Source organism: Pseudophryne corroboree, chromosome 9, assembly GCF_028390025.1.
Source record: "Pseudophryne corroboree isolate aPseCor3 chromosome 9, aPseCor3.hap2, whole genome shotgun sequence".
Classification (NCBI taxonomy): Eukaryota; Metazoa; Chordata; class Amphibia; order Anura; family Myobatrachidae; genus Pseudophryne; species Pseudophryne corroboree.
Genome location: NC_086452.1, coordinates 401,593,028 through 401,612,221, shown reverse-complemented (window position 1 = coordinate 401,612,221; position 19,194 = coordinate 401,593,028). Strand labels below are relative to the sequence as shown.

Here is a 19,194-nt window from a genome sequence, read left to right as displayed (position 1 = left end):
AAGCCTGAAGACTAGACATATTTTGTATTCTGCTTATTCAATATACTGTATCATGCTTATTCAATAAATAAGGGCAGCATGGTGGTGCAGTGAGGTCCTGGGTTTGATTTTTACCAAGGCTAGATATATATGTGGAGCTTGTTTGTTGTGTGTTTCCGGTGTCACAAAGGGGTAGTTTGCACATCACTGGAATTGTACTCACTCACAAGTTAGGTGGCCCCTATCTCTTCTCTCCCAATATGATACCTCTGTTTCTATACGCCCCAGTGTCCTGGCAGTTGATCCAAAAGTCCTGAATAGCAGAATGACGGCAAAATCCATCTAATTGGCCTCAATGTGGACATTTGGTAGATATGTATTTTTCAAGTATTTCATGGCTCCTGCATAAATAAAACCCCAAAAAACCATTGCCAATGTTCTATTAGTACACGTTAAACAAAGGAGTATGAAAACTTAATTATTTACTTATTTAATTGCATGGTACAAATAGTATGCATGCTGTAATCCATAGCAAACAATTAGAATAAAAGTAGGGCTGACCATCGATCATTGATGGTTTGCAGCTATCGATGGTTTACCACTGATGGTCAGTTGTTTTGCCATGGTCATCGATGGCAGAGACCCAATGGTGCTCTGCCATCAATGACAAAGATGTGGCAATGGTTTCCACCCTGCATTGTGTTGCTTAGCCCCACCCATTGTCCTAATTGGTGCATCACGGTCACTTGTCTCACAGTAGTGATGCCCATCGATGGTTTCCCATCTTTGATAAAAAATGGCTCCATCAATGGTGAACTGTTCAATGGTTATCCCTGTATTAAAGTTGATCAGGCTATTCCTAGTTAAAGTAATGACAGCCAATGGTATCCGGACACCAGGTCAACACCAAAAAGGTTGACACACCTTAGGTCGACATGGACAAAAGGTCGACGTGAACAAGGTCGACATGAGTTTTAAAAATATCCTTTTTTTAAACTTTTTCATACTTTACGATCCACGTGGACTACAATTGGGAACGGTAACCTGTGCCGAGCGCAGCGGTAGCAGAGCGAGGCACCTTGCCCGAAGCATGGCGAGCTAAGCGAGCCATGCGAGGGGACGCGGTGCACTAATTGGGGTTCCCGGTCACTCTACGAAGAAAACGACACCAAAAAACATAAAAAAACCTCATGTCGACCTTTTTTCCATGTCAACATTGTTCATGTCGATATTTTGTCCATGTCGACCTTTTGTCAATGTCGACCAAAGGTGTGTCGATCAATTTGTGTCGACCTGGAGTCCCATACCCCAGCCAATATAGGATTGGTTAATATCTAGACTTTTTTTTTTTTGTTTCTTATAAACTATCAGGTTTCCGCCAGTAACATTAAGTAAGGCCTGACGATAAGTTAAAGTAAAGAAAGACTGGACTTTTGTATGGAATTTAATAGTTTGCAATAGCTCCCATGATAATATAAGATGAAGGCCTTGCACATCTAGGATTATTAAAGGCTGGTGCTTTTTCACTTCACACAAATTGAATTCTTTCACAGACTGAAGGGCTTTTAAACTACAGTACAAAGTGCAGAAATAAATTAGCATGTAAAGTGATCTGTGATATCAGGCTTTGTTTCACCTTGTTTGAATTTAAGAGAGAGAAAAAAATCTCATTACTTATCTTATAAAATGTCATTTTTAAAATGCCCCGCTGCTCTACCTGACACTGAATTTTATATGAAATGCACACTTTTACATGATGTTATCGAAATGCCATTTATTACGCCTGCTGTAATCTGCGTAATATTTTTCTTCCAGAATAACCGATTTGGCAAATATTAAAAGAAGATTATATTTATCTACTGTCCACAAGGAATTATCTGCGACTCCCTTACACGCAAAAATCCCGCTCTCCATCATAAGACGTAAAGTTGTAAGTTTTGTTTTCTTTTTACTCTGCAATCCTTAATGGCTTTAAAATTACACGTATGAAGGGAAGCCTATAATAAATACATATTTCAGAGAATTTAAATTTTCTTGTTAAAGTTGTATTCAAATATATTTTTTTCTGTTTATACTGTATCTATTTTTTACATTTGCTATATCTGGGAGTCCGGCTTCCAGGTGCAGTGCCCCATGTCACCCAGCAACACATATGAGTCCCACAGGAGCAGTAGGTCCTCCATTAGGCCACTGCTTATTGGTGCTGGTATCGCCACCAGTCTAAATTTTAATTTAAAGGTCCATAACTAGAAATACATCATCACAGTCTTCTTCGTCTTATTCAGGGCAGGATGTACTACAGAAAAATGCGGCAAACCCCCCATTTTTGAAAACTGCATTTTCAAATATACTAACCCCCGGCAGCCCGCTTAACGATGCGGAAGGTATTGCCATCTTTTTATGGTGATACCCCATAGAAGTCTACGGGCTTCTTACCACATCCCGCAGCCCATGGTCCCGGAACCCAAACTCCTCCTCCCCCAGCAACACAGCCGGAGGTCCTTCCGACTGCAAGGAGGAGGAGCCCGGGACTGGCTGCTGATGTCACCTCCCAGGGCTGGGAGGTGACAGAGACCCCTGGGAGGGTATGGAGACCCCCCACACACCTTCTCACAGGTATCGCGGGGGCCTCTGTCAACGTATTGCGATGGTCGTTGGTATCTAGGCAGCATCTAGGACAAACCTCACCCCTTTCCCTTCTTCACAAAGGGGTATATTTACTAAAGCTTCTAAAATTGAAAAGTGGTGATGTTGCACATAGCAACCAATCAAATTCTATCTGTCATTTTCTAGGATGCAGTAGAGAAATGATAGACATAATCTGATTGGTTGCTATAGGCATCATCACATCTTTTCATTTTTAGAAGCTTTAGTAAATTTACCCCTAAGAGAGGCAGCGCAAAGCACCATACCCTACAAATATCCCTATGTTATGTAATGAACTTTACTTGTTATGGTCATACTATCGAGTTTTCCGCTGTCCCCTCCGGGAGGGTGCCACGGTCTGCCACCAGGTTGGAAGTGTGTGTGTGTGGAGGGGGTGGGGCAGAGGGGGGGGAGGTCAAGGGGAGACCAAGAAACCCATGCAAACTCAGGGAGATTATAACAAACACACAGATAGTGCCTTGGCCAGGAATTGAACTCATGATCTCTAGCATACCTCCCAACTCTCCCTAGTTTCGCGGAACAGTTCCTTTTTTTGGGACTGTCCCACCCACGGGCCGCAGTGTCCCCCGGTGTGGGGGGTAGTTGGAAGGCTCCTGCACTCGCTGATCTGCTTAGGCATCTATTCAGTGAAGCCAGAGGGACTAGGGGCATGCCAGCAGCTCACAGAGTGCTGGGCATGCCCCCTTTAGTGACGGTAAAAGGGGGGGGTGACTTGCAATTGCAGCACTGCCGTGAGGCCACACCCCCTTTCAGTCAGGCCACGCCCCCTTTTCAGGTGCAGGAGTCCCGCTTCTCAATACTGAAATGTTGGGAGGTATGCCTCAGGACTGTGAGACATGGGGCCTAATTCAGACCTAATCGTAGATGGGCGAAAAAACGCACATCTACAATCAAAATCATTGACATGCAGAGTGACGCCCAGCACAGGGCAAGTCCGCCCTGCATGCCGGGTCCTTCCCGCCCCCTGCCCCGCAGATGTGCGAAAGCATCGCACAGCAGCAATGTTTTCGCACCTGACGAATAGCTCTCTACCTAGGCAGGCGGCTACCCGCAATGTTTAGGGTCGCAGCGGCTGCATATGATGTCAGGCAGCCACAAATGGTCCGGACACACCGGCGCAACGCCGCCGACACGCCTTGCGAGCACCTCTGCCAGTCAATCAGGCAGAGTCGATTGCACAAGTGGGATGCCTTTGCATCTCACTGTGTGTGCGCGGCTGCTGCACACAGCACGCGGCTTCAGCCTGGGTACGCTGCCGCTGCAGCGACCAGGTCTGAGTTAGGCCCTTGAGCAGAAGGGACCAGGGCTGTTTGGCGAAGCGGTAAGTCAGCATTACTCAGCTGCCCTAAGAGCTTATTATTTAGTCAGGCCAGTCAGACAAATCACTGTTAGATAAATAAACCCTTATATTTCAACTCTTGCCTTGTATAACCTTTACACTACAACACAAGGAGGTCACAATAGTATACCAGTATGAGCAGGTCCTCCTGGATTTAATCTATATTTTCCATTTTGTTTTATTTTAGCTTTCAAGAATCATCCAGTTTGTTCTGCTAGCTTTCCTGTTAAAGCTGTTTGTTTTGCAAACACATAAGCAATAAGTCTTTCTCGAATATGTGGATAATTAGTAACATACATTGAAAAACACATTTTTAATGAACCTGTAGAATAATGAAGGCTCTCGGCAACTCTCATCACATTAAAACATGAAGCGGGGACAAAGTGTTAGCAAGTCTGTGCAAATCATAATTACTCTGGAATCTTGGTAGACTAAAGTTTGCCACGAGAGATCTGTCATCACACGCGTTCCGATCAGCTGTTTCCTCAAATTTGCGAGTGGTGCAGCTCTGTTACAGTACGATCTGAGCTCTGACTGCAAATCGGAAATCGTGCATCTGTCATTCGTAATCCTCCAGAGCCTCCCAATTCTGTCACTTGCTGGAACCCTGATTGCAAATGGGCAGGGGTTAAACAGCAAAACAGAAATTAATTTCCATTAACAGTAAGCCAAACCCTCATTGCTTGTAGCTTATTTTTAATGCCATATTTTAATTAGAAGCACCTGTCCTGTGTAGATAAATCTAATGATAGAAAAATATTTATTTAATGGATTCCGGTAGGTACACGACATTTGGACCCCTAGGGCCAGGAGGCAGATGCAGGGGGCATGGTGATGGTGACGTGATAAGCGTCATTATGGTCTAACCCTTCTGCAAAGTCATGTGTCCCCCACCTCGATGGGGAAGTGGTCCAAATTGGGGGAGCTGGGATTACTTTCCATAATTTTTTTTTTGCTCCCCTAGCTAGACAAATGCCACATTGTGATGATGTTTTCCTATACCTGTCAATGGGGGGTCTGCAAAGCCAGAGAGTCTTCTCAAGATCCTGAGTGGGTCAAATCACAATGTGCATGCACTGGACGTTCTCGCCGGTAGCGTTAGGCTGCTGATGAGGGAGAGAGAACCTCAGCAGCAGGGTGATTAATACATTTCTCCTTAAATGCGTTCCATACCTCAGCAATATTCAGTGGCACGGCACAAACCAAATGCTTCACCAGTCATAGGGTCCGATTAAGACCTGATCACTGTGTGTGAATTCGCACAGTGGTCGATTATCCAATGACTGCGCACGCATATGCAACGCAATGCGCATGTGCAACGCCAAACAGCAACAGCACGGTGCGAAAATTTTGTTTGCACCGACATACGCAAGGTGATTGACAGGAAGCAGACGTTTGGGGGTGGTAACTGGCTGTTTTCTGGGAGTGTCAGGAAAAATGCAGGCATTCCCAAGAATTTTCTGGGAGGGTGTGTGACGTCAGCTGTGGCCCCGATCAACCTGTTCCTATCACCCTGTAGGACGAAATCCTGGGCTACGCACAGACTGGAAAAATCATTAGATGGTGAGTGAGTTGCGAACGGATTTGCAGATGTCCGCTGTCTGGGGAAGTTTTTGCACGGCGTACACATGCATTCGCACACTTGCACAGGGCGGGTTTTCACTCTCCCTGGGCGGTGACTATCTGATCGCAGCCCTCTGCATATTTGCAGCACAGCGATCAGGTCTGAATAAGGCCCATAAATAGATCCCACAGGATCAGTTGATCACTAGCTATAGGGTCTAGATTTCAAAGGCAGAAAGACTTCAAATCTTGCCAAAACAGTTATTTTCACAAGGAACTAAAGCTTCTGTGTATTAAACTCCCCCTACTAGTGGAATTTTGCAGGAAGTAGCCTTCACACCTGGGGAATTCTCTGCAATACTACCCAATCCAAAGGATGTTGTTAGCCATGGATGCCCTCAGGAAAAAAAAAAAAGGTTTACACTAAAATATAATTATTTTTATTTTTATTTTTATTGGATCTGAAATTAAAAGCCCAAGTCCCAGCTTCTGTGGAGGGGATGCAGTAAATTTACCGACAATAAAAATCCCGATGGTCAAACACCGACAGCAATTGACCGACGGTCAAAATCCCGACATGGTCAAAATACCGACATTTAATATACCGACATGGTCAAAATACCGACATGTAAAATGGCGACAGGTCAAAATGCCGACATGAGTTTTTCATGATTTTTTAATTGAAACCGACTTGTTCATACTTTACCATCCCAGTGGACCTGGAGGGGGAATATAATAGTGTGCCCGAAGCTGCGAGGGGACGCGGTACACTTATATGGTGTCCCTGTCGACCTATGTCGACATACACACACAAAAAAACAATGAAAAACTCATGTTGGCATTTTGACCTGTCGACATTTTACATGTTGGTATTTTGACCTTCTCTGTATTTTAAATGTCAGTATTTTGTCCATGTCGGGATTTTGACCTTGTATGGATTTTGACTGTCGGTCAATTGCTGTCGGGATTTCAACCGTCGGGATTTTGATTGTAGGTATTTCATACCGATTCCCTGTGGAGCTAGTAAGCAGGCTCATACATGCTCTGATAGACAAGTTACTGGGCCTGGCAAGCGGTGAGACCACTCTTACCTCTGACGGCCAGTGTCACCAGGGAGCTAAGTATTGCTCAATTTCCCTGGTGATTTTAAAAAATATATATTACCAGATTCAAGAGTTTGTATTTATTGTCTTAATAAATAATATCCATTGTCTGGTGAAAGAAGATGGCTTTTGATATCGGATGCGAGCTCATGAAAGCTAAGCTTTTCAGAACTTGTTATTTTGAAGAACACTGCTGTTCCCATACTGGGTTATAGGGAGCTTGTCAGTGGCACATGGTTTTATCCGAGATATTCATGCAGAAACCACCATTTCTATTCTTCAAATATTGGAAAAAGCGTTTCATAACTAGGCCCCAAAGTTTCATCAGGGCAAGTATTATAAACAGATGGAGCCATCTTTATCTTGGCCTTTAGTAGGATTAATTAAGCCAGGGCAGTCGGATTTATTATCCCGTGCTGTAATGACTTAATCCCTTGATGTATTGTTCTCTCTGTATTGTATTGCAGCTGAGAACAATAGATGAAAGGCTTATGCTAATAAACCATGGTGCGCCTAGGCGCAGCAGAGAGGCCAAGATGAGCATGGCTCCATCTGTATGTGCTTCTGTAAATACAGATGGGTCCACGGTTATCTTGACTAGTTTTCTGCGCCTAGGCACGACATGTTTTATTAGCATAAACCCTTCATCTATTGTTCTCAGCTGCAATACAATACAGAGAACAATACATCAGGGGATTAAGTAATTGCAGCAGGGGATAAAGTCCGACTGGCCAGTTTCAGTTAATCCTATTAAAGGTCAAGATAAACGTGCACCCATCTGTACCCCTGCTACACATGCAAACTATATGAAAACTTAGGATATCTGGATACAATTGTTTCATATACTGTAGCTCTATATTTTGTAGGAAAAATAAATATAAAAGGAAACAATTCCTATACGTACAGCATATGATGCCTTTAATGAAATTGCATAAATATGTTCCAGAACACAAATTCTACAAATTAAAATAAAATGCTTTCAACTACAGTATTTAATTTTCGGTGAAGTTGCAGCACTTATGTAAAGGACATTTATCTTGCAAATAAGTTTCTGAAAACTACAAGTTTTATGCTTATGTGGAGACTGTGCTGCAGTTTTTCCAGCGTACAGGAAAAAATATGCTGATAAAATTATTATTCATAAAGTCATACCACTGAGGAAGTTATTAATTTGAAATAAAAAAAGAATAAATCTATTTTGCTTGAATGTAATTTAAATTAGTTGGTCTGGTGTCATACAGTACAAGTGTTTAAAAACAAAAGTACACTTTAATGAACAATAAATTAAATTGTATCTGAAAATGCAGTTCAATTACATGGTTTCCATCGGAGAATAAATAAATCATTCATGCAAACTATGAATATAAAATCCTGATCAATTGCCCTGGAAAAAAAGTGATTAATTGGTTTAAACCTTCATTAGTCTCCACATCCAACTGCATTTCAGTGACTGGTGTGTCTTGTCAGTAAGATTCAGATGACAATAGAAACAACAGACTAGTATTGAGATATTACTTTGAAAAAGTCTAAGGGGGAAACGTTGTCTTTAAAGTATTGCCACTTTAAAATAAAATGGTCAGACTCGTCCAGAGGCGGATTAACAAAGGAGAGGGCCGATGTGCAGGCTCCGTGTGAGCTCCCTTCTCTCTGGCAGCGCAGTAGACTCTGGATTTGTGCTAGAGTCTACTGTGTGTGCACAGGTCTCCTGGAACATGGCGCCAGTACTACGTTACCGGAGACTTCACTACTGCACATGCACAAATCTACGGGAAAATGGCTTCTTTCCATTTTTCTTGTGATTACTGTCTCCAGTGCCAGCCAATGCGGGACTCCGGAAAGGTAAGTATCATTATATGGGTGCACCCATTATAGATACATCATGGAATCTCTGGACTCTTGACAATGCCTGTATCTCACAGGCTATTACATTTACACTCACGTCTCTGTGAGCTATAGTTCCTGCAATCTACTTTTTTTCTTGTTTTGTGTTGTGTAAAAAATAATACAGTATGAAAAAATACTGGGGCACATTTATGAAGTGCAAAACGTCCCATGCCCAGTGCAAAATCCTTTCTGTAGATGGTGTGCACCTCAATTTCATACCTACCAACATGACCCCTTCCATCAGGTATAAAATACTCTCCTCCTGGATTTCACTCTTAATTCACTGAAATCATTTTGTACCTATTGAAAGAGGTCATGTTGGAGGGCATGCGGTTTGCTCATATGTTCTTAGGCTTCTTCCAAAACACATGGCTTGGTGATGTTGTCTGAGATCAGAGGTAGAGTTTAAAAAAAGTCTAAACAGGAAAAGTGGAGGTATTGGCCGTAGTAACCAAAAGGGCCATATCAGGGTAACCAATTAGATTCTAGCTTTCATGTAATGTATCTCGTACATGCTGCAATTACTGTGGATAACACTTTTCCTTTTCCAAAGTTTTTGTAATTCTTCGTCCCAGTCTTGTCCCATTATAATACAATGTACGTCATTCCTTTCAGTTGCCCTTTGGAGATGGAGTAGAATTTTAGGTGAAAACAGAGTACCCTTGTATGAAGGGCTTCTATATGTTTGGAGGTTGCTTTCCACAAAAAGGCTGTCTGCAACAGGTGACTTATGGGGCATGTTAATGGCACACCAGTTTCATTTGTGTACGCAGTGGCATTGCACAATTATGCAAAAAGCTGCAGGAAGCATCTTATGGAAAAAGACACCCAATGCTGGTTTCTGGGATCCGCTGCTGCACCCGAAGTCAAAGCCTCAGATCATCTGCGTGATCCTCAGTCATCTGAGTAACCCTGAGCTCACTCACGCTACTGGGTCCAGTGAAGCTGTATCCAAGGACGCAGCCACTAGCTTTGGCACACCCAGAAAACAGGGCTGTCATGCCATCATTTTCCGGATTGCCCTCCGAAGCCGCCCCCAAATGCTAGCGTCACCGTGCACTTAGATCGACGTTGCAGAACCAGATCTGCACTTGCTCCGCACTGGATTCTGTGCATGCGCAGATCATTAAATGTCAGAGATTACGTAAATACCAGATTTGCGTAAATCTCTGAATGAGCACCTACATATGTACTTTAACAGATGCATTTCATAAGGTATAATACACATATCCATATACACATTTGTGACCAGAATCCTCTCTCTCCTTCCTAGTGGTGTAATCTCTGCATTGACCTAGTGGCCTTCACAAGTGGGATATTTAAAGGTGCTGTTTTCCAATCTTTGGATGGAATCACGGTGTCAGCCAGCTGTAAACTGAGGAAGATTTATACTATGAAGCTGAAACCCCCGGACACTGTGCAACAAGGTTTGTAAGAAATACTGTCATAAATTGTTGTCTGACTGTGTTAGTTTACATAATATAAACCTGTCCATTTTTTTTTACTGGATTGTGTTGGTATTCTCGTTCTGAATGTCCTTTTTTATATACAGCCCAACAGTCTGTTTCTGAGTTACACACAAAGCAGCCGCAAGTCCGGATAGCCGTGGCAGCCATCTTTAATACTACATGCTGAGGTGGCTATTCGCATGTATTTCCTGTGCTTAGCCATGCGGCCCACCAATATTCATCCATGAAGGGTGCAAGAGTTCCATCTGAAAGAGGTGTCCCTTTATCAAGCACACACCTTTCAATTGCACGCAACTCTGGCTACATATGCAAACAAGTACCAGGCAAGCGCTTGATTCCAATGATGCAACAGAATATATAGAAAACAATTTATTACAAAAACAAGAAAAAAAGAAATATAAAAAAGAAATATATACACAGTTTAAAAATAATGATATAGACCAAGGTATATTAACTGTATGGTGATTCCCGATGCAAAAGGGAAAGAGAATGATGCAGTCTCGTCACAGGTGCAAAGTGCCGGCAAATGGTGGTAGGCAATCAGCTGTTAAAAAGGGTGTATTCTCTTGTGGGCACTAGTGATCTCAGCGACCCCTCTCTCTGTACCCTCAACGCGTTTCTCTGCACACCGGGCAGCTTTTTCAAGAGGCAGAGTGTTGAAAAAGCTGCACCTGTGACGAGACTGCATCATTCTCTTTCCCTTTTGCATCGGGAATCACCAGACACCCAGCTCCCCCGAGAACCATCTCACCTGTGCCGGGGGTGTTGCACGGAGGCTTGGTACACGGACAGTGTGCCGCACGGCGGATAGCGGCTTACACTCGATTGCGCCGCTAACAGATGTCTCACCCGTGCAAAGGGTGATACAGAGCGGGTCTTTACCACCGATTCTGGGCCATAAGGACAGTCATAATGATGCAGTGAGTAGAAGCAATCATACAGTTTTCACATTTGTGCATTCATTCTATCTATTCAGTGGACCATTCAGCTGATGGACAGTTTCCAACTTTGTTACAATCCATACTGACTCAGGACGTATTCATGTATGGTTATAGGTGTTGAACTTCTCAGCTGGAGGACTTATCCTTGCTTACACTGTGGGCTGCTTATTAAGTATAAGAGACTGACAATCAATTTGAACGTCTTTTTTATATGAGCATCAGCGACTACCTTTAATGTTTTTAGTGTAATTCATAACACAATTTGTGATGCATTATTGTTAATACTAGAGGTATTTTCTACCTAAGTTCGATACGGTTAATATACCTTGGTCTATATCATTATTTTTAAACAGTGTATATATTTCTTTTTTATATTTCTTTTTTTCTTGTTTTTGTAATAAATTGTTTTCTATATATCCGGTTGCAACATTGGAATCAAGCGCTTGCCTGGTACTTGTTTGCATTTGTTTCATTGTTTGAGGAGGCTGGCTACCTCCTCACCAGGTGGCTGCTGATCCCAGGGTGTAAACCCACACAGACCTGCTCAGCACCAACAAACCTTGTTTTCTGTTTGTAACTCTGGCTACATGGCTGCCGCGTACCATGAGGATGGAACAAAGTGGTTCTCTTGCGTGCATCTGCAAAGCAGCCACTTATTTGACACCCAGAAATGTTGCATTTTATGGACGCAGAAAACCAACCGCGGTCATAACACAAGTACGTCAAGGTACACGTGCATGGTGTGGTGCGTGCGCAGTTTACAATTAATCACTTGTTGTGCCCAATCTTTGCCTTGCGTCCAACTCGGAATCAGGCTCAATGTGTTACTGTCTATAGAGAGCATTAGTTTCAGATTCATTTACTTCATTGAATGCAATGACATGATATATAAATCTACATTACTATACAAAGCTCTACAGAGGAGTGTCATAACGCACCAAGGTATACAATTAAAATAGTTGTTTTTAGGGAAATAAAAATTCCACTATTAATTTACCACAACATGTTACTTTATTGTACTCCGGTGGCGCAGATCCAGTTAGCCGCAAGGGTTACCAAATGGTTGTAGCTCTGGTTTTAACACCTGGAGCTATTCAATTACTGGCCAGTTTCTCTGTGGCTAATGCGCATTAACCCATATCTCCCAGGTAAAGTGCCCAAAGCTACAGAGTTGCCCTATGCAGGACGCCCTAGAGGGTGCACTTTACGCGGATTTATTCTCTCAGCTTCTGATGCCGCAAGGAGAAATCTGTGTGCACCCCCTGGGGCTTACCGCATGGGGTAGCGGCATTAAATGAATAGCGCAGGGCAGGGCTACAGCCACACAGTAACCCCAGCGCCCAGCAGCTAATTGAATCTGCCCATTAATATGTGAAAAATTGTTTGTTTTAAAATGCATCAGTACATTGGGGGTTATTTAGGTTTGTTAGCAAACCAAAAAAGTTAGCAATTGGGCAAAACCATGTGCACTGCAGGTGGGGCAGATGTAAAATGTGCAGAGAGAGTTAGATTTGGGTGGGTTATATTGTTTCTTTGTATAGTAAATACTGTCTGCTTCATTTCTACACTGCAATTTAGATTTCAGTTTGAACACACCTCACCCAAATCTAAAGGGGTGTACTCACGGAGAGATCCATGCTAAACATCTAAGCAATCTGACTAGATTGCTTTGATTTTAAGCACAGACAGGGCCGGTGCAAGGTCTCTCTGCACCCTAGGCAAAGCTTCAACCTGGTACCCCCTAACCTGCAACTCTCCTGCAGGAGGTGCGTCAGGGCTATGAGGAGCCGCCACTGGGGCGCCCCTCGGGAGCCATAATTACATCCGCCTCCTATATGCCTTCACATGGCTTGATGTTACACGTGTCAGCATGGAGGAAGCGCTGAGGCACTATGTGGTACAGCCTGATAGTGGTGGCTGCACCTGATTAGACCCGCAGCAGCAGGCAGCACAGTGTAAAAAGGGAAGGACGCATGCAGAGCTATCCTTCAGTTTTTTGCTAGATCAATTCAGTGGCGCCCTCCATGGGCTGGCGCCCCTGGGCAGCCGCCTAAAGCTGCCTAATGGTAGAGCTGGCCCTGAGCACAGGTCACTCGTGTGTACCCCCACAGCGATAGCGATGCGCGGCCCCGCGAAAAATGGGCGTGGCCACACACCAGAAAGGGTGTCGCCACGCTCCAGAAGGGGTGTGGTCACTGAAAATGGCCCACAGTGCCAGTTACATTGCCCCACAGTGCCAGTTACATTGCCCCACAGTGCCGGATACATTGCCCCACAGTGCCAGTTACATGCCCCACAGTGCCAGTTACATGCCCCACAGTGCCTGATACATTGCCCCACAGTGCCAGTTACATGCCCCACAGTGCCAGTTACATGCCCCACAGTGCCAGATACATGCCCCTCAGTGCCAGGCCCCACTCAGTGCCAGTTACATGCCCCATTTGGTGCCAGTTACATGCCCCACAGTGCCAGATACATTGCCCCACAGTGCCAGTTACATGCCCCACAGTGCCTGATACATTGCCCCACAGTGCCAGATACATGCCCCACAGTGCCAGGCCCCATTCAGTGCCAGTTACATGCCCCACTTGGTGCCAGATACATGCCCCACTGTGCCGCTGGACCCCATGCCGCCGGACCCCCCCCCCCCGTCACTTACCGGCCGGTGGCTTCTTGTTGCTATGTGAGGGGAGGAGAGCGCAGCGCCTCTCCTTCCCCTCGCCGCTCCAGGTCTCCGGCGGCTGTCTGGTGCCGGTTCGCTAGCCAATCAGAGCTCGCAGACCGGCAGCCAATCAGGAGCCGGTCCGCAAGCTCTGATTGGCTAACGCCGGAGACCGGACACAGCAGCGCTGCTGGCAGCGCTGCTAGTGCTGGCAGCGGCGGTGAAGGGAGGGAGAGACGCTGCGCTCTCCTCCCCTCACATTTAGGGTTGACGGGGGCGAGTGGGGCATGATGCCCTGGACGCCGGCGGCGCCCCCCTCTCCTGGGCCTGCCAAGGCACCCAGGGCACGTGCCCCACTCGCCCTACCCTAGATACGCCTCTGATGGTTTTACCCAATTGCTAACTTTTTTGATTTGCTAACAAGCAAATAAAGTGGTAGGAAACAATTTTTTTTTTTTTTGCTAACAAACCTGAATAACCCCCATAGCCCAAAGTGGCACATATATGTAAATATACTATGTATAATGTTTGGAACTTTTAATTATCTTTTCTTCAAATATACTACAATAGATGTCTGGAGCTGTTCCACAACATGACACATATAAGGCAATAACATCACACTTTCACTTATATGATTATAATATAGTCATAAGTGCAAATAATGTTATTTTAATGTATGTAATAATAATGAATAGCCAATCATCTTATTATTCATTGTGCAATAGAGATTGCAATGAAAGACTGGTTGTGTGAGGCTATCAATGAATTGAACAATAGAATAGCCTCAGTCACACACAATAAATAATATCTCTGGTTGTACCTGAGGAAACACTGGCCAAATTAGTTCCTTTATTAGTTCCTTTAAAATTCTAGATAGAAATGCCTCAGGAGAGATTGTATTTCCATGGCATTAGTATATATTATGTGTTTGCAGCTTTGTTCATTTTATTTATACAGTAAATAAAAAGAGAACAGTTCATCAGAAAAAGGAAAGTAGGTTCCAGCTATAGCAAAATGAGCTCATTATACTATTGACACATTTTGTGGATGAGATAATTGAAAAATGAAATATAATAACAAAATGTTTTAGTTGCAGGGATATTGTGCAAATTAAGTTTACACGTTATATATTACGGAATCCATATACCTGTCAAAGCTATGAGTGTTCTGTCGTTGGGGTTGTTAAACCTGGGGTCCATGCACCCCTAGAAATCTTTGAAGACATTCATTGTGACCATAAACCAGCAACATCATTGATTTCTGTTACTTTAATATTTGTACATGTAATTTCTTTACATTAAATGATTACACATTACACCAGCATTACCATCACTTGTTATAGCCATCGATAGCACCCTTAATATAATCAGCATTGCCCCAGCTTATTATACAAATACTGTAACAACACTTTGTGTATTCATTGGATGTCCTTCTACTTTACTTTTCTCCACGCAACTAGCCTACTTCGTTCTTTGTATCAATCTGGTTGAAGAAACAGCCAAAAAGGCACCAAGATATTGTACTGACAATCAGTAGTAGTCTACAGACTTCTGCTCCTCCAGGCAACCTCAAAACTTTGTTCCAAAGAATTGTAGACTACTACAATCCATACATTAGAGGTTGGAAATAATGTCTTACTGCAGCCTGTTGATTCCTATTACTGACAGTGCACGAAGTAATCTTCCCCAATACACAAAGAACCCTTTTTACTTTCCAGGCCACAGTGGAGACGTACCACAATGACTCTTACCATTTGCAAAAAGATTCAGGGAAAGCGGGTTTCAAAAAACAATGAATACAGTATGTAAAAACAGCTTGTTCACCCACTCCGCAACAAGATAATGCGATCACTTCACTTCTTCTTCGGGACCACAGTGAGCTGCTGAACATACTTGACCTGCTGACTTCTCATGTGTAGATGGCCATTGCCGGGGTTGGGGGGGTGGAAGGGGTCTTACGGGTCCCTCTCTCGCTAAACTGTGCAATATGTAGTCCATAAGCTGCAATGGCTAACGTCTGCAGTTGGCCTTGGCTACTAGACCCAACGCGTTTCGGCGTTCAGCAATAAAGCAGCCTATGGGTGCTGTGTTTTCGGTGGAACACAGAGGACCGCAGCAGATATATCTGCTGTGGTACCCCATACATACACCCTGAGGATACTTAATGTTTGTGACTATCCTGCAAATATTAATTGCTAAATAGCCCCTCATAAAAATAATTACTGTGCGGCATGAAAAGTTTGAGTGCTTTAACATTTTATTAGCAAAATCCTCCAAAAAAATTTAATATAATGACAGCGATTGAATGAATATTCCTTAATTCTTTCGTTTTCCTCTAATACAAAATACAATTTAACCAGTGTGCTTCAGTTTGCAACAATCACAAAGTGCTTTAATGAGGATGGTCACTGTATAATCTGCGGACTTCAATGAGATATTTAAATAAAGTTCCCTTGAATTTTGAGCTGTGAAACCAATGAATCGTTAAAATTAGCCATTTAAGCACCCAGATTGCTCTAAGCCATGTGAAACTATAGCCTTAATTCTTTTCAGTATTTCTCTTCACTCCTTGAATAAAGGTACTGTCTTAGTAATTAAAATGGAACATGAGAAAGTCTGTTTATCAAGTCATCAGAAGCGTCAGCTTATCAAATATATTTCCACGCTACATTTTCATAAAAGCTCTGAGCTCATAGAAAAATTAGAGCTTGCTTTGTTTTTATTGTGTACGTTGTTTTTGTTCTTAGAACAATGGGAATGTTTGATTTATGACATCTATAAAGAGGTTATGCAAATGTCTTAATTACTTTATACATTCCATTTCGTGTTAATGTGTTGAGTGCTTAGCACAATCCCGCTTTGCAACGGACTAAATAAATTATACCATTTGAGAAAAGTTGAAGTGAAAAAGGCAAAGATTTGGCATAGGAAAAATAAAATGCAAATTATATTTTTTCATTAAAAACCTAAGTTTGCCGAGAATCTGAAATGCCATTTGTATCTAACAAAATCTTTGTGGGGAAGATTAAAGATTTGTGACAGATTTAAGCATAAAAGATTCCAGTGCTTATATTCTGAATATATAATAGATAGATGCCATCCTGTTTATCACCTTTTCCTGTGCGCGTTGCTGTCAATTAATGCAGAAATTTCTGACATACTCTACGTTTTTTATGATTACAAACTACACATGGAAATGTAAAATATTGCAGACTTTGGACATCTACTGAAATGTGCTATTCACCTACCTATCTATTTACAGTCAGTGGGAAGAAACGTAACATGATTTGAATTCTGATTTCTACTAAACAAGATATTTCATAATCAATAAATGCATTTTCACAGTTCTAAAAATGGTGTGTGTACATTTTTTTGTCAAGACATGGAGAAAGGAAGAATAAAACAATAGTGTTTTTATCACATTGTCACAATGTGAGTGTATATGATTTGCATAATCATCAGGAGCTGTGTTTTTGTATTTGTGCTGTTATATTTTTGGTCATAAATAATATGTTATATGATTTTCAAAGTCTATAATGGACTCGTACAATTTGAACAGATTTTTTTTTACTGCAATTTAGAATTAATTTGCACGAACCTGAGGACGCCATTTTGAAAAAGCACAGAGTGGGCAGCCATTTTACGAACTTAAGGTGTGTACACATGGTGAGATAAATCCATTCGATTTTGACTATATAATCAAAATCGAAAGGAAAGTTAGTGCAATTCGGAAGGTGTTATGCCGCTTGCGATCCCGATTGATCCCGATGCGCGGTTCCGCAGGGTCGGTATCGCAAGCCTAGATAGACTGTGCAGGCAAGCCAATCTTGACTATCTAGTGTACTATCTAGTATAAAGTATAGTCAAAATTGTACATAGTCAAAATCGGTGCTTCTGGTCTCTGGTGGAGTTCAAGGGAAATCACATAGCCAAAATTGGGCATAGCAAGGATCTCACCGTGTGTATGCACGTTTAGTCTATCAAATCACAAGGGGCTAATAACAGCAATAGGGCATAGCCCAGAGGTAAAGGGGGAGGGGGTCTCCATGCAGCACAAGGTCACAAACATAGCATATACGTAGGGACAGGGACAGACTGGGGCCATTGTCACGATTTACAGGGGTGTGGAGTGCATCAGAGGGGTCTGGCCCAAACGGCACACCCTGTATATTAGACACTGGTGGGATGGAGGGAGGGCGGGCAGTCAAGAAAAAAGCAAGCACGCTACGCTGCTCGGCCAGCCCCGCTCTGTGTGACCAGATCGGCCCATCCCACCATCTGCCCTTCTGGCATTTGCCAGAAAGTACAGAATATTAGTAAAGCCCACAAAATTGCTTTCTTCACAATCAAGCATATTCACACGGCTTGACCAATTCAGTTAGCAGGGATTACCCCGCGCGTGAATCTCCGATGGTGGACTGAACATTGCAAGTCATGACCTGTGAGGAAATGTCTGCAAGTAAACTGCAAAATCGGGGGTTCACGTGCCGGGAAACCCCATTTCTCTGACGTCCTAGTGGATGCTGGGGACTCCGTCAGGACCATGGGGATATAGCGGCTCCGCAGGAGACAGGGCACAATAATAAAAGCTTTAGGATCAGGTGGTGTGCACTGGCTCCTCCCCCTATGACCCTCCTCCAAGCCTCAGTTAGTTAGATTTTTGTGCCCGACGAGAAGGGTGCAATCTAGGTGGCTCTCCTGAGCTGCTTAGAATAAAAGTTTAAGTTAGGTTTTTTATTTTCAGTGAGTCCTGCTGGCAACAGGCTCACTGCTACGAGGGACTTAGGGGAGAGAAGAAAACTCACCTGCGTGCAGGATGGATTTGCTTCTTAGGCTACTGGACACCATTAGCTCCAGAGGGAGTCGGAACACAGGTCTCACCCTGGGGTTCGTCCCGGAGCCGTGCCGCCGACCCCCCTTACAGATGCCGAAGTTGAAGAGGTCCAGAAACAGGCGGCAGAAGACTTTCAGTCTTCATAAGGTAGCGCACAGCACTGCAGCTGTGCGCCATTGTTGTCAGCACACTTCACCAACAGTCACCAACTGTCACTGAGGGTGCAGGGCGCTGGGGGGGGCGCCCTGGGCAGCAATGTATAATACCTTTTTTATGGCTAAAATACATCACATATAGCCCTTGAGGCTATATGGATGTATTTAACCCCTGCCAGATCTCACAAACTCCGGGAGAAGTGCCCGCCGAAAAGGGGGCGGGGCCTATTCTCCTCAGCACACGGCGCCATTTTCCTGCTCAGCTCTGCTGTGAGGAAGGCTCCCAGGCTCTCCCCTGCACTGCACTACAGAAACAGGGTTAAAACAGAGAGGGGGGCACTTATTTGGCGATATGATTACATATATAAAAATGCTATAAGGGAAAACACTTGTATAAGGGGTTGTCCCTGTATAATTATAGCGTTTTTGGTGTGTGCTGGCAAACTCTCCCTCTGTCTCCCCAAAGGGCTAGTGGGGTCCTGTCCTCTATCAGAGCATTCCCTGTGTGTGTGCTGTGTGTCGGTACGTGTGTGTCGACATGTAGGAGGACGATGTTGGTGAGGAGGCGGAGCAAATTGCCTGTATTGGTGATGTCACTC

The 19,194-nt window shown here is 43.6% G+C and overlaps 1 protein-coding gene and 1 long non-coding RNA gene across 6 annotated transcripts in view; one reads left to right on the top strand and one right to left on the bottom strand.

Annotated features, from left to right (window-relative positions):
- The window catches only part of CFAP20DC (CFAP20 domain containing), an 852,126-nt gene that overhangs the window by 298,828 nt on the left and 534,104 nt on the right, over nt 1–19,194 (top strand). For all 5 annotated transcript variants that reach the window (XR_010186965.1, XM_063940898.1, XM_063940895.1 and 2 more), the window contains 2 exons: nt 1,795–1,909; nt 9,809–9,962. Coding sequence is in view for 4 of the 5 variants with exons in the window: in XM_063940898.1 (XP_063796968.1) it covers nt 1,795–1,909; nt 9,809–9,962 (269 nt within the window). In the remaining variant the exon portion in view is untranslated. The remainder of the gene's footprint in view (nt 1–1,794; nt 1,910–9,808; nt 9,963–19,194) is intronic.
- Nucleotides 4,284–18,777, bottom strand: LOC134958350 (uncharacterized). Its single transcript, XR_010186966.1, has 2 exons — nt 18,412–18,777; nt 4,284–4,592 (listed from the first exon to the last, which is right to left on the bottom strand). It is a non-coding gene; the product is annotated as an uncharacterized LOC134958350 (long non-coding RNA).